This window comes from Triticum urartu, chromosome 3A (assembly GCF_056163025.1).
Source record: "Triticum urartu cultivar PI428250 chromosome 3A, HENAU_Tu73, whole genome shotgun sequence".
NCBI lineage: Eukaryota > Viridiplantae > Streptophyta > Magnoliopsida > Poales > Poaceae > Triticum > Triticum urartu.
In genome coordinates this window covers 558,034,124-558,049,293 of record NC_141875.1, presented here as the reverse complement: position 1 = coordinate 558,049,293, position 15,170 = coordinate 558,034,124, and the positions used below count along the sequence as shown (strand labels likewise).

Here is a 15,170-nt window from a genome sequence, read left to right as displayed (position 1 = left end):
TCCATTTTGCCACCTCCAACAACATCGCCGAGTATGAGGCGCTCATTCACGGGCTCCGGCTTGCCAAAGAACTTGGCATTCACCGGATCCTGTGTTATGGCGACTCGGATTTAGTGGTCCAACAGTCATCTGGCGACTGGGACGCCAAAGATGCAAACATGGAGAGTTACCGTTTCCTCATGCAACAACTCAGTGGGTATTTCGAGGGGTGTGAGTTCCTCCATGTGCCAAGAAACGACAACGACCAAGAAGACTCCTTGGCACGAATCGGCTCTACCCGCCAAGCAATATCGTCTGGCGTCGCCCTTCAATGCCTCCTCAAGCCGTCTGTCAAGCCTTCACCAGAATCAGACTCCATCTTTGTGCCGGCTCCCCCCGAAGAAGTCGGATCCAACTCCAGAGCCCCAGCAGACGGTACGAGGATTTTGGCAGATGGCTCCAAAGGCGCCACAGTCGAAGCCGGCCCAGGGACTGCAGTACCCGGCCCGGGGACTGCGGCGGCGGGCTCGAAGACTCCAGAACTCGGCCCAAGAGTCGCGCCAGTCGGCCTGGGGACTTCATTAACCCAGCAAGCGGTTGTTGACTCCAACCCGCCGCCTCCTAGCCCAGCCGCCCTCGTCCAAGTCGTAGTTCTGGCAGTCAAAGAAATAGCAGCACCCTTATGGTCCCATCCCATCCTCAAATTCCTGGTAAGCAAAGAGCTGCCGACTGATGAGACCTCAGCCCGGCAAGTACAACGCCGAGCGGCAGCCTACACCGTAGTCAACAGAGAGCTGGTCAGGCGCAGCGTCACTGGTGTCTACCAGCGCTGCATAGAGCCAGAGCAAGCCCAAGCAATTCTCAAAGACAACCATCAAGGCGAGTGCGGCCACCATGCGGCTTCAAGAGCACTCGTCGCAAAAGCCTTTCGACATGGTTTTTTCTGGCCGACTGCCTTAGAAGAGGCCAAGGAATTGGTCCAAAAATGCAAAGGGTGCCGAAAGTTCAGCTCCAAGATGCACCAGCCGGCTTCTGCACTCAAGACCAACCCCATTGCCTGGCCTTTCGTAGTTTGGGGTCTAGACATGGTGGGACCATTCAAGACGGCACGAGGTGGCTTAACTCACTTACTTGTCGCAGTGGACAAGTTCACCAAGTGGATAGAAGCGAAGCCAATCAAGAAACTGAACGGTCCGACTGCCGTGACTTTCATCTCCGATATCACAATTCGGTACGGCATACCACACAGCATCATCACCGACAATGGCACAAATTTTTCCAAAGGCGCTTTGGCCCGTTTTTGCGCAACACAGGGCATCCGACTGGACCTAGCATCCGTCGCCCATCCACAGTCAAACGGCCAGGTGGAGCGAGCAAACGGCCTCATCCTGTCCGGCATCAAGCCCTGGCTGGTCGAGCCTCTGGAGCGCTCGGCTGGCTGCTGGCTCGACAAGCTGCCAGCCGTCCTCTAGAGTCTGCACACGACTCTAGACAAGTCAACCGGCTTCACGCCTTTCTTCCTCGTCTATGGTGCCGAAGCCATCATCCCAACGGACGTAGAGTTCGACTCCCCGCGAGTCACCATGTACACCGAGGAGGAAGCAAAAGAAGCACGTCAAGATGGCGTCGATCTGCTGGAAGAGGGCCGGCTGTTGGCACTCAACTGGTCCAGCATCTACCAGCAGAGCCTGCGCCGATACCACAACAGGAAGGTCAAGCCAAGATCTTTCCAAGAAGGCGACCTTGTGCTCCAGCTGATCCAGCGAATAGCCGGCCAGCACAAGTTGTCGGCACCTTGGGAAGGCCCTTTCATCATCAGCAAAGTGCTGGGCAACGACTCCTACTACCTGATTGACGCTCAAAAGCCCCGAGCACGCAAGAGGGATGACTCCGGCAAAGAGACAGAGCGGCCATGGAATGCAAATCTCCTCCGAAGATTTTACAGTTGATGCAGTATGTACCACGCTACCTTTTGTATTAAAGTACCAAGACTTCGGGGCCCCCGAGACAAGCTCGGGGACTGCCCTCTTTTGTCTATATGATAAAAGTTATGCCTACGAGTATGTTCCTCTTTGCTATGCCGCTTGGCACCGGGCTCGACAGGTCGGCCCGGGGACTTGTCGCCTTGCACTATGAAATGCTTCCTGCAGCCGGACAAGTAGTGTGTGGCGCCTAAGCCATCTCCTGTCAGAAGCTGCAGCTCACAGAGCGACTGTACGGTGGACAGGAGTAAGGTAGAATGGGCGTCCACATGAAAAATGGCTAAGGACTCAAAGCATAGAACATAGCTTAAAGACGGCTTCCAGCCTTCCTTTTTTCTTTTCGCAAACCGACTATTAAGCAGTCGGCTCACCGCCTTCTATTCAACTTGCTAAAAAAACTCTAAAACGGCTAAGTACTTGCCTTCCCAAAGTAGCCAAGCATTCGATCCAACGGCAGTCCGCAGAGCGGCTGTCCGACTGGCAAGACAGGCAACTAAGGGAAAGTGGCAAAGGAAAAAAGCCAAAAGAGCAATGAGCAAGAAAAGATAGAATTCGGATAAATATTTACATAGCATAGGCCCTTGGCCGAATCTTCAAGCAGAAGTTCAAAATACACCCCGCGGGTGGAATTGTGCGAATTAACAAGTTCTTCAAAGACTACTAAAGCAGATAAAATAAAGATAAGGCGGCAGCCTAAGATGCGGCAGACGGATTCGGAGGGTCAGAGGAGGCGGCAGCGTCAGGCGTTGGGGCGGCCGGCTGGGCAGTCTCGGCTTGATCGCCTCCGGCGGCAGTCGGCTCGGTCGCACGTGGCTCGTTGCTGGAGGCGTGGTCGAGCTGAGGCTGGCCGTCCGCTCCGTCTTCTGGTGCTTCCGTCTCGCCTCCGTCCTCCGCCTCGCCTTCCTCCTCGACGCTGGAGCCGATCACCTCCGCCGAGTCCTTGCCGTAGTCTGGGTTCATCCCAAACCACTCCGGCGGTACCTCTTCGCCGTCTTCAAACCGCTCGGGGACGAAGATGCTGGTGTCGGTGTACTCGGAGATCGCCACGGCACGCTTGACGAGGGCGTCTTCCACGGCTGCCAGCTCCGGCTGGGCCTCTGACCGGAGTGTCGCCAGCCGGTCTAGATCCAGCCCCGGGTACCACGCCTTGACGAACTCCAAGGCCCGGCGCGCTCCAGCTCGGGCCGAGGAACCCTTCCAGGCCTCAAGACGACCAGCCGCGACCTCTAGCCAATCGGCAGTCAGGCTGGGGGTGCGCGGAGCCTGCATGTCCAGCCACAGGGCGGAAATCGCCTGGGCACCGACACGTTGAAGCCGGCGGAGCATCCGGTGAGTTGGCCGAAGGCGGGCCTCGATGCTCAAGATATGCTCATCAAGGGTTCGGGGAGCGTCGGCGGCGATCTCTGCACCTTCCGCCCTCCGACCTTCACGGCCAGCCTCGATGGCTTGGATGGCGGCCTGCGAGTGCCCAGGGAAGAAGTCTGCCAAGACGGAAGAAACGAAGAAACAAGTCAAAAACCGGGAGTCGGCACGATTTATAATCGGCAGCTCGAAGAAAGAAAGTAAAGAAACTCACCATCAACAATGTCTTCAATCTCATGGAAGCCGGAGGCAAGCATTGCCTCTCTGTCAGTCCAGGAGGAGCGCTCGCTCGCGAACTCGGCCAGGAGGGCAGTTTCCGCCTCTTCCGCCTCCTTCCGCGTCTTCACAAGCAGCTCCCTCTGCTCTGCCAATTGAGTGGCCAGCAGATCACGCTCTGTGGCGAGCTTGCTGCACTCCTCCCCCTTGGCGCGCAACGCGGAGTTGGCTTCGCTCAGCTGCTCTTGAAGAACGGCGTTGGCTTCTGAAGAGAAGGAAGAAAGAAGGCGTTAAGTCATCAGTAAAGAAGGTCGTCGGGGAGATCCGACCCGACTGCTCAGCAGTCGGCCCGAATCTCGGGGACTATAGCCCGCGGGTGCGCCAGCGCGCCCCCGCAAAGAAGAAAAAGGACTTACTCCGGCTCTCCGACAAGTCGGCGGTCCGCTTGCCCAGCTCTTCAACGTTACGGTTGAAGTCAGTAACGCGGAGGTTGTGGTAGTCCTGCGACAAATATTTTAGACAAAAGTTAGTACCCAGAGCTCACCAATTGGAGTTCCGGGCCGCCTGCTCAGCAGCCGGCCCGAAACTCGGGGACTACACCCAGTGGGTGCGCTGGCGCGCCCCCACAGAGAGGAACAAGAAAACAAGGACCAAAGAGAAAACATACCCGGACGGCTGCCCGCGATGCCAGGTACGCCTTGGTGCAGTTTTGGATGGCATCGCCCTCAGCTCGAAGCTTCGTTTGGACGTCCAGAAGCGCCTGGTTCAGCGGCCCTGTGTCGCCTCCCCGCACCCACCCAATGGGCGCGGCGCTCGTCACTTCGGCATCCGGGATCGCCGAGCTGGCGGTGCCGGTCTCCAGGGGGCGTGGCGTCGGGGCCGCTTTCTCAAGACGGCGGCGCGTTGGCGAGCCGACTTGAAGGAGTAGCCTCGCCATGGCCTCGTCTTCAGTCGGCGGCACCGGAGGGTCCGCTGGCTGTTTGCCTTGCGCGCTCCCAGACGGCGGCGGAGGCGGAGGCGGAACGATCACGTCCTGCGTGGAGGAGTCGCCGCCTTCCTTCTCCATGACGGGGTTCTCGCGGCCAGCTTCCCCAGTCTGCCCCGTGAATTCCGGAGGCGGCGGCGCAGAGTTCAGCGGGGTGATGAACACCGCCGATTGGCGGTGGGCACCCTCCTCGGTCTGCCGCTTCATCGTGGCGACGGCTTCGGCCTCCGCCAGTTTCTTCTTGGCAGAGGCCTCCGCCTTATCGGCCTCCACCTTCTCCAGGCGGGCGGCCTCTTCCTCGTTGTGCTTCTCCTGCGCGTTCCGCTCCATCGCCTCCCAGAGGTCAGCAGCGGGGTCAATCCGCCAAGTGGTGGCGGACGTCTCCGCTGCCCCATGACGGAGGCGGCGACAACCCTCTCAAGAGTGAGGGGAGCCCTGAAGCGAGGGAAGCCAGTAAAAGACTCAGACAAAGCCACAAAGAAAGAATAAAGCGTTGAGATGGAATACTCACGCGGAGACCAGTGGCGGCTTCTTCACTTCCTTACGGAAGCGGATGGCCTTCGCAGCCGCCTCGTCCCGCCGAGTCGCTGTAGCCGAACTCTTGGGCTTCTTCGGCCGACTGCCGAACAAAGTCGGCATGGCCCTGTGCTTCTTCCCGCCGCCTGGAGCACCCGGCGCGGCAGAAGAGCCTGCGCCGGGATGGTTGGCTCCTGGCCGGGGGCGGGGGGCGACTCCTCATCATCGTCAGGCCAGTCCTCTAGACTGGCCCCGAGCCGCGGGCCGCCCCCTCCTTCGGCGTCGTCTTCCAAAGCCGCCGCCCCCAGATCGGGGTCGTCGACGTCGCTCTCCGCCCGGTCGGCAAGGAACTCGCGGGCCGGCCCCGAGGTGCTGGCTGGTGGATAGAGGAGGGGATTCTGACCAAAGCTGACTGGTCAGGTCGCACAAAACAAACTCGGCAAGAAAGAAGACAACTCGAAGAAAGAAAGAAAGGGCAACTCACTGTAGGTGGGGGGTTGGCGCGGGAGTACGGCTCCTTACCGAACCGCCAGTCCTCCAGCAGCTTGCTATCCGAGAGGTAGTTCACCATATAGGCCACCTCCTCGTGAGGCATGTCCTTGGTGCACATCCGACTCGGGTCACGGCGCCCGCTCATTTGGCATATCATGTGGGGGCGTCCTTGGAGCGGGAGAACTCGGCGCGCCACGAAGGCGGCCAGCAGGTCCGGACCGGTCAGGCCCTCCGACTGCGTCAGCACTCGGAGTCGTGCGACGGCGCCGGCTCCCGCGGGCGTCAGCGACTTGGCCTGGAACGACCAGTTGGGCAGTCTCCCAGCCGGCGGGCTGGCTTCGAAGGCCTGCAGGTTGACCCAATCGCCCCCCGCGAAGACGCTCTTCACGTAGAAGTACGATCGCTACCACATCTTCACCGACTTTATCAGCTTGATGGTGGGGAAGGGGTTGTCGGTTCCCGATCTCCGCCCGGCGATGAACGCGCCGCATTAAGCCGGCACGCCTGCAGCCTGGGTGCCGAGCTTGGAGTAGAAGAACTCCCCCCAGAGCTCGAGGGTGGGGAGGACTCCGAGGAAGCCTTCGCACAAGGCCACGAAGGCGGACAGCAGCACCACCGTGTTGGGCGTGAGGTGGTGCGGCTGGAGGCCGTAGAACTCCAGAAAAGAGCGGAAGAAGCTACTCGCCGGCAGCCCCAATCCGCGCAGGCAGTGCGAGCAGAAGATGACCCGCTCTCCCTCCTCCGGCGCTGGGGAAATCTCCTCCCTCGGTGCAAGACGCACCCGCACGTAATCTTCGCCGGGGAGCCGACGAGTCTTGCGGAGGAACTCGATGTGGTCATCGTGAACTTCTGAGCCGTCCCAGGTGCCGGAACACACCGAGGGAGGCACGGCGGCAGAAGAAGAACTCATCGTGAGCTGATCGCCGCGGCGTTCGTTAGAGCTTGGGCGCACGGCGGGCGAGGAAGAAGAAGAAGGAGAAGAGCAAGGAGTAGTGGGAAGGAGGGGCGCGCGTGCTCTGCCGCGCCCCCCTCCTCCCCCTACTTATAGCCTCATGGGATGCGAAGCCGAGGGGGCGGTCATGGGATTTACTGCGCCCATGACCCCACGACCCCCACGTTTCCGCGACAAAGTTACTGCGCGCAGTAACTCCACGGAAATCCCAACCGTCCGCCTGGGCCACAGCGGATCCGCTTGGGCGCCGAGGCACAGTAGTGGCGGGCCCCGCCTACGGGCCTGTCCCGTCACGCGCATAGGCTGGCAGACTGGCCCGGCCGCATGTTATCATGTGACAGGCCCGGAACGGGCGGCAGCCTGGAGGCTTAGCCAGCACGCTACTTGGATCCCGCCGTGATGTTTGAAATATTGTGCGAGTCAGAGTTGGGCGAGTCCGGCTCCTTCTAGCCGGCCCGGCAGAAGTGAAGCAAGATCCATGTCTCAGGCACCCAGAAAGAGAAACTGCTGAGGCTCCTTGGCCGATCGTCCGCGGCGCCTCATCAGCTTCGGGGACTACTGTCGGAGTAATGGGCCACGGGTAGGCTAACCCGAGTCCCAGAACCTATCAAGACATCGGGGTAGCCTACGCCCCTCACGACCCCAGGACAAAGAGCCGCCTTATGAGGAGTCGGCGGCAAGGCCACCACCTAGCCACTCGCGGCCGAGTCCCAGGGACAACTTTAGGACAAACCGACTCCTGACTGACGACTTCCCAAGAAGCCGTCCTTGGGGAGTCGGCCCGCGACTCCAGCAAAACCCCATGTCCTCATCAAGAGGGACAGGACAGGGGAGTGGCTACAGTGAAGACTGCTCCCACCCCTTTCCAAAGACGAGCATGGTCGCAGTACACCGTACCCGCGAAGATCTCCGTGCGGCATGGCACTGTTGCCATGCTGGCCCTGACATCAGCACCGATGGACCAAATCCTGCGCCCACGACGGCTTGTCTGTACGACCTTTGGGCGGCGGGTCCCACCGGCCAGCGGGATCCCAGAAGACAGCAAGTGCGCCACAAGTCGGACCCGTCGGGAGTCGGCCCCCGGGAGTCGGCCGGCTCCTCCCCCGGGGCCCACGCGCCATTAATCAGATGTGACGGAGAGTGGCAATAGTGATCGCTCGCCAGGCGGCGGGGCTGTTGCCACGACTCCATGACCAAGCCCGCGTCATCAGAAGCACGGCTACAGTAATCAGCAGCCGGCAAGACCCGCCCGCGGCGGACGCGGCCTGTCGGCTCCGTACCTAGCCAGTCGGCGAGGCCCACTAGTCGGCAGGCCCCAACAGTCGGCGGAGAAGACGGAGGCCGGAGGCACTGACGGCTGGGCCCACGTCCAGCCGGATTACCCCATTGTACCCCTGGGGGTAGGCCTATATAAACCCCCCAGGGCACCCATGCAAAAGGTTGGAATCCATTAGCTCTAGACCAGATCATATAGGAGGGAGAGAGCTAGCCTTGCCCTCTCCTACCTCCAGAAAATAGCTCAAGGAGCAATCGTGTAAACACTTTGCCATAGTGATCATGCGGAGACCCCGTAGAGCAGCAGTAGGGGTATTATCTCCCCGGAGAGCCCTGAAGCTGGGTAAGATTCGTCGGCGTGCATGTCTACGCCTCATCCCGTTTCCAGGCACCAGCGACGTTCTACTCGCCCCCACCATGATAAGCCATCCTTTGGCATATGTCGCACCCAACCCCCGACAGTAAGTATTTCCCTTAGTTTTTGAGAACCAAGGTATCAATCCAGTAGGAGGCTACGCTCGAGTCCCTCGTACCTACACAAAAACAATAGCTCAACACAACAACGCGCTTAGGGGTTGTCAATCCCTTCACAGTCACTTACGAAAGTGAGATCTGATAGAGATGATAAATAATATTTTTGGTATTTTTGGTATAAAGATGCAAAGTAAATAAAGTAAAAGCAAAGCAATAATAAAGTGATGGAGATTGATATGATGAGTAAGAGAACCGGGGGCCATAGGTTTGACTAGTGGCTTCTCTCAAGAGCATAAGTATTCTACGGTGGGTGAACAAATTACTGTTGAGAAATTGACAGAATTGAGCATAGTTATGAGAATATCTAGGTATGATCATGTATATAGGCATCATGTCCGAGACAAGGAGACCGAAATGATTCTGCATCTACTACTATTACTCCACTCATCGACCGCTATCCAGCATGCATCTAGAGTATTGAGTTAAAAACAGAGTAACGCCTTAAGTAAGATGACATGATGTAGAGGGATAGTTTCATGCAATATGATAAAATCCCCATCTTGTTATCCTCGATGGCAACAATACAATACGTGCCTTGCTGCCCCTTCTGTCACTGGGAAAGGACACCGCAAGATTGAACCCAAAGCTAAGCACTTCTCCCATGGCAAGAACAACCAATCTAGTAGGACAAACCAAACTGATAATCCGAAGAGACTTGCAAAGATAAACAATCATACATAAAAGAATTCAGAGAAGATTCAAATATTTTTCATAGATAGACTTGATCATAAACCCACAATTCATCGCTCTCAACAAACACACCGCAAAAAGAAGATTACATCAAATAGATCTCCACAAGAGAGGGGGAGAACATTGTATTGAGATACAAAAAGAGAGAAGAAGCCATCTAGCTACTAGCTATGGACCCGTAGGTCTGAAGTAAACAACTCACACTTCATCGGAGGGGCTTGGATGATGATGTAGAAGCCCTTCGTGATCGATGCCCCCTCCGGCGGAGCTCCGGAACAGGCCCCAAGATGGGATCTCGTGGATACAGAAAGTTGCGGCGGTGGAATTAGGTTTTTGGCTCCGTCCCCGATCATTTGGGGGTGCGAGGATATATATAGGAGGAAGAAGTACGTCGGTGGAGCTCCGAGGGGCCCACGAGGCAGGGGGCGCGCCCTAGGGGGGGCGCCCCCTACCCTCGTGGCTTCCTTGACGGAGGGTCCAAGTCTCCTGGATCTTATCTGATGAGAAAATCACGTTTCTGAAGGTTTCATTCCGTTTGGACTCCATTTGATATTCCTTTTCTTCGAAACCCTAAAACAGGCAAAAAAACAGCAATTCTGGGCTGGGCCTCCGGTTAATAGGTTAGTCCCAAAAATAATATAAAAGTGGAAAATAAAGCCCAATAATGTCTTAAAAAGTAGATAATATAGCATGGAGCAATCAAAAATTATAGATACGTTGGAGACATATCAAGCATCCCCAAGCTTAATTCCTGCTCGTCCTCGAGTAGGTAAATGATAAAAACAGAATTTTTGATGCGGAGTGCTACTTGGCATAATTTTAATGTAATTCTTCTTAATTGTGGTATGAATATTCAGATTCGAAAGATTCAATACAAAAGTTCATATTGACATAAAAATGATAATACTTCAAGCATACTAACTAAGCAATTATGTCTTCTCAAAATAACATGGCCAAAGAAAGTTCATCCCTACAAAATCATATAGTTTAGTCATGTTTCATTTTCGTCACACAAGAATGCCATCATCATGCACAACCCCAATGACAAGCCAAGCAATTGTTTCATACTTTAGTAATCTCAAACCTATAAACTTTCACGCAATATATGAGCGCGAGCCATGGACATAGCACTATGGGTGGAATAGAATATAAGAAGGGGGGTTATGTGGAGAAGACAAAAAAGGAGAAAGTCTCACATCAACGAGGCTAATCAATGGGCTATGGAGATGCCCACCGATTGATGTTAATTCAAGGAGTAGGGATTGCCATGCAACGGATGCACTAGAGCTATAAATGTATGAAAGCTCAACAAAAGAAACTAGTGGCTGTGCATCCAACTTGCTTCCTCACGAAGACCTAGGGCACTTGAGGAGGCCCATTGTTGGAATATACAAGCCAAGTTCTATAATGAAAAATTCCCACTAGTATATGAAAGTGATAACATGAGAGACTCTCTACTATGAAGATCATGGTGCTACTTTGAAGCACAAGTGTGGTAAAAGGATAGTAAAATTGTCCCTTCTCTCTTTTTCTCTCATTTCTTTTGGGCCTTCTCTTTTTTTATGGCCTTTTTTTTATTCCTCACTTGGGACAATGCTCTAATAATGATGATCATCACACTTCTATTTATTTACAACTCAATGATTACAACTCGATACTAGAACAAATATGACTCTATGTGAATGCCTCCGGCGGTGTACCGGGATATGCAATGAACCAAGAGTGACATGTATGAAAGAATTATGAACGGTGGCTTTGCCACAAATACTATGTCAACTACATGATCATGCTAAGCAATATGACAATGATGAATGTGTCATGATGAATGGAATGATGGAAAGTTGCATGGCAATATATCTCAGAATGGCTATGGAAATGCCATAATAGGTAGGTATGGTGGTTGTTTTGAGGGAGATATAAGGAGGTTTATGTGTGAAAGAGTGTATCATATCATGGGGTTTGGATGCACCGGCGAAGTTTGCGCCAACTCTCAATGTGAGAAACGGCAATGCACGGTACCGAAGAGGCTAGCAAGGATGGAAGGGTGAGAGTGCGTATAATCCATGGACTCATCATTAGTCATAAAGAACTCACATACTTATTGCAAAAATCTACAAGTCATCAAAAACCTCGGCACTACGCGCATGCTCCTAGGGGGATAGATTTGTAGGAAAAGACCATCGCTCGTCCCCGACCGCCACTCATAAGGAAGACAATCAAATAACACCTCATGTTTCAAATTTGTTGCATAACGTTTACCATACGTGCATGCTACGGGACTTGCAAACCTCAACACAAGTACTTCTCAATTTCACAACTACTCAACTAGCATGACTTTGATATTATTACCTCCATATCTCAAAACAATCATCAAGCATCAAACTTTTCTTAGTATTCAACACACTCATAAGAAAGTTTTATTATTAATCTTGCATACCAAGCATATTAGGATTTTAAGCAAATTACCATGCTATTAAGACTCTCAAAATAATCTAAGTGAATCATGAGAGATCAATAGTTTCTATAAAACAAATCCACCACCGAGCTCTAAAAGATATAAGTGAAGCACTAGAGCAAAACTATAAAGCTAAAAAGATATAAGTGAAGCACATAGAGTATTCTATCAAATTCCAAATCATGTATGGCTCTCTCAAAAGGTGCGTACAGCAAGGATGATTGGGGTAGACAAACAAGCAAAGACTCAAATAATAAAATATGCTCCAAGCAAAACACATATCATGTGGTGAATAAAAATATAGCTCCAAGTAAAGTTACCGATACAAGTAGACGAAAGAGGGGATGCCTTTCGGGGCATCCCCAAGCTTTGGCTTTTAGGTGTCCTTAGATTATCTTGGGGGTGCCATGGGCATCCCCAAGCTTAGGTCCTTGCCACTTCTTGTTCCATAATCCATCAAATCTTTACCCAAAACTTGAAAACTTCACAACACAAAACTTAAAGTAGAAAATCTCGTGAGCTCCGTTAGCGAAAGAAAACAAAAGACCACTTCAAGGTACGGTAATGAACTCAATCTTTATTTATATTGGTGTTATACCTACTGTATTCCAACTTCTCTATGGATTATAAACTATTTTACTAGCCATAGATTCATCAAAATAAGCAAACAACACACGAAAAACAGAATCTGTCAAAAATAGAACGGTCTGTAGTAATCTGTAGCTAGCGCAAGATCTGGAACCCCAAAAATTCTAAAATAAATTTCTGGAAGTGAGGAATTTATCTATTAATCATATGCAAAACTAATTAACTAAATAGCACTTTCCAAATAAAAATGACAGCAGTTCTCGTGAGCGCTAAAGTTTCTGTTTTTTACAGCAAGTTCAATCAAGACTTTCCCCAAGTCTTCCCAACGGTTCTACTTGGCACAAACACTAATTAAACACAAAAAACACAAAAAAAAACAGAGGCTAAATAATTTATTTATTACGAAACAGGAGCAAAAATCAAGGATTAAAAATAAAATTGGGTTGCCTCCCAACAAGCGCTATCGTTTAACGCCCCTAGCTAGGCATAACAAGCAAGAATAGATCTAGGTATTGCCATCGTTAGTTTTCAATTTTTTAGCGGAATCAAGCTCGAATCCGGGAGGTTCTTTAAGTTTCCCTTCATATTCTGAAATTTTTAGATCTAAAGAATCCAACCGCTTATTGCAAAGGGTAATCAACATATTCATGCGGTGAATATTTCCACTAATGTTCTTAAGAGGTTCAAGAGATTTCTGCAAGATTTTAGTAACTTCACAATTTTTTTCAAAAACTTGTGTCTCTTCCTGAGTAGGATGAGGCCCCTTTTGTTGAGGTAGTGTTCCCACTATACCTTCTATAATTTCAAGTGCAATATGGGGATCGGTTTCAATAAAATTGCCTTTGGCAACGCAATCCAAGAGTTGTCTATGAGACATATTTAATCCAACATAAAAATTGCGAAGCAAAATTCTCAGATTTATTTCAGAGGTAGAATTACGATGAGATTCCATTATTGTCAACCAGGCATCTTTTAGGGTTTTCTCCTAACCTTTGTTTAAAGTGAAAGATTTCGAACTTGGGGGTCAACGGAGAAGATAAGGGACTAGCCATAACGACAAGCAAACAAACTAACACACAAGCAAACAAAAAGGCAACGGAGAAAGAGAGGGAGGATAGAGAGAGAGGGCGAATAAAACGGCAAGGGTGAATTGGGGGGAGGAAAACGAGAGGCAAATGGCAAATAATGTAATGCGGGAGATAGGGATTGTGATGGGTACTTGGTATGTTGACTTTTGCGCAGACTCCCCGGCAACGGCGCCAGAAATTCTTCTTGCTACCTCTTGAGCACTGCGTTGGATTTCCCCGAAGAGGAAGGGATGATGCAGCAAAGTAGCGTAAGTATTTCCCTTAGTTTCTGAGAACCAAGGTATCAATCCAGTAGGAGGCTACGCTCGAGTCCCTCGTACCTACACAAAAACAATAGCTCAATGCAACCAATGCGCTTAGGGGTTGTCAATCCCTTCACGGTCACTAACGAAAGTGAAATCTGATAGAGATGATAAATAATATTTTTGGTATAAAGATGCAAAGTTAAATTAAAAGCAAAGCAATAATAAAGTGATGGAGATTGATATGATGAGAAAGAGACTCGGGGGCCATAGGTTTCACTAGTGGCTTCTCTCAAGAGCATAAGTATTCTACGGTGGGCGAACAAATTACTGTTGAGAAATTGACAGAATTGAGCATAGTTATGAGAATATCTAGGTATGATCATGTATATAGGCATCACGTCCGAGACAAGTAGACCGAAACAATTCTGCATCTACTACTATTACTCCACTCATCGACCGCTATCCAGCATGCATCTAGAGTATTAAGTTAAAAACAGAGTAACGCCTTAAGTAAGATGACATGATGTAGAGGGATAGTTTCATGTAATATGATAAAAAAAACCCATCTTGTTATCCTCGACGGCAACAATACAATATGTGCCTTGCTGCCCCTTCTGTCACTGGGAAAGGACACCGCAAGATTGAACCCAAAGCTAAGCACTTCTCCCATGGCAAGAACAACCAATCTAGTAGGCCAAACCAAACTGATAATTCTAAGAGACTTGCGAAGATAACCAATCATACATAAAAGAATTCAGAGAAGATTCAAATATTTTTCATAGATAGACTTGATCATAAACCCACAATTCATCGGTCTCAACAAACAGACCGCAAAAAGAAGATTACATCGAATAGATCTCCACAAGAGAGGGGGAGAACATTGTATTGAGATCCAAAAAGAGAGAAGAAGCCATCTAGCTACTAGCTATATATGGACCCGTAGGTCAGAAGTAAACTACTCACACTTCATCGGAGGGGCTTGGATGATGATGTAGAAGCCCTCCGTGATTGATGCCCCCTCCGGCGGAGCTCCGGAACAGGCCCCAAGATGGGATCTTGTGGATACAGAAAGTTGCGGCGGTGGAATTAGGTTTTTGGCTCCGTCCCCGATCGTTTGGGGGTACGTGGATATATATAGGAGGAAGAAGTACGTCAGTGGAGCTTCGAGGGGCCCACGAGGCAGGGGGCGCGCCCTAGGGGGGCCCACTACCCTCGTGACCACCTCGTGGCTTCCTTGACGGAGGGTCCAAGTCTCCTGGATCTTATCTGATGAGAATATCATGTTTCCGAAGGTTTCATTTTGTTTTGACTCCGTTTGATATTCCTTTTCTTCGAAACCCTAAAACAGGCAAAAAACAGCAATTCTGGGCTGGGCCTCCGGTTAATAGGTTAGTCCCAAAAATAATATAAAAGTTGAAAATAAAGCCCAATAATGTCTAAAATAGTAGATAATATAGCATGGAGCAATCAAAAATTATAGATACGTTGGAGACGTATCGCACATCTCTTGAAATTTTAATGAGGGATCATCTTATTTATGCTACCGTCATTCTAAGCAAATAAGATGCAAACATGACAAACATCACATGAAAATCATAAAGTGACATGATATGGCCAATATCATCTTGCGCCTTTGATCTCCATCTTCGAGGCGCGGCATGATCACCTTCGTCACTGGCATGACACCATGATCTCCATCATCGTGTCTTCATGAAGTTGTCTCACCAACTATTACTTCTACTACTATGGCTAACGGTTAGTAATAAAGTAAAGTAATTACATGGCGTTTACATTGACTCGCAGGTCATACA

The 15,170-nt window shown here is 51.0% G+C and overlaps 1 protein-coding gene across 1 annotated transcript; it reads right to left on the bottom strand.

Moving 5' to 3' along the window:
- Positions 1–2,654: 2,654 nt before the first annotated feature.
- Positions 2,655–3,580, bottom strand: LOC147980508 (uncharacterized). Its single transcript, XM_087516899.1, has 2 exons — positions 3,538–3,580; positions 2,655–3,442 (listed from the first exon to the last, which is right to left on the bottom strand). The coding sequence occupies exons 1-2, from the start codon at positions 3,578–3,580 to the stop codon at positions 2,655–2,657; spliced, it is 831 nt and encodes a 276-aa protein (XP_087373025.1).
- Between the last annotated feature and the right edge of the window lie 11,590 nt (positions 3,581–15,170).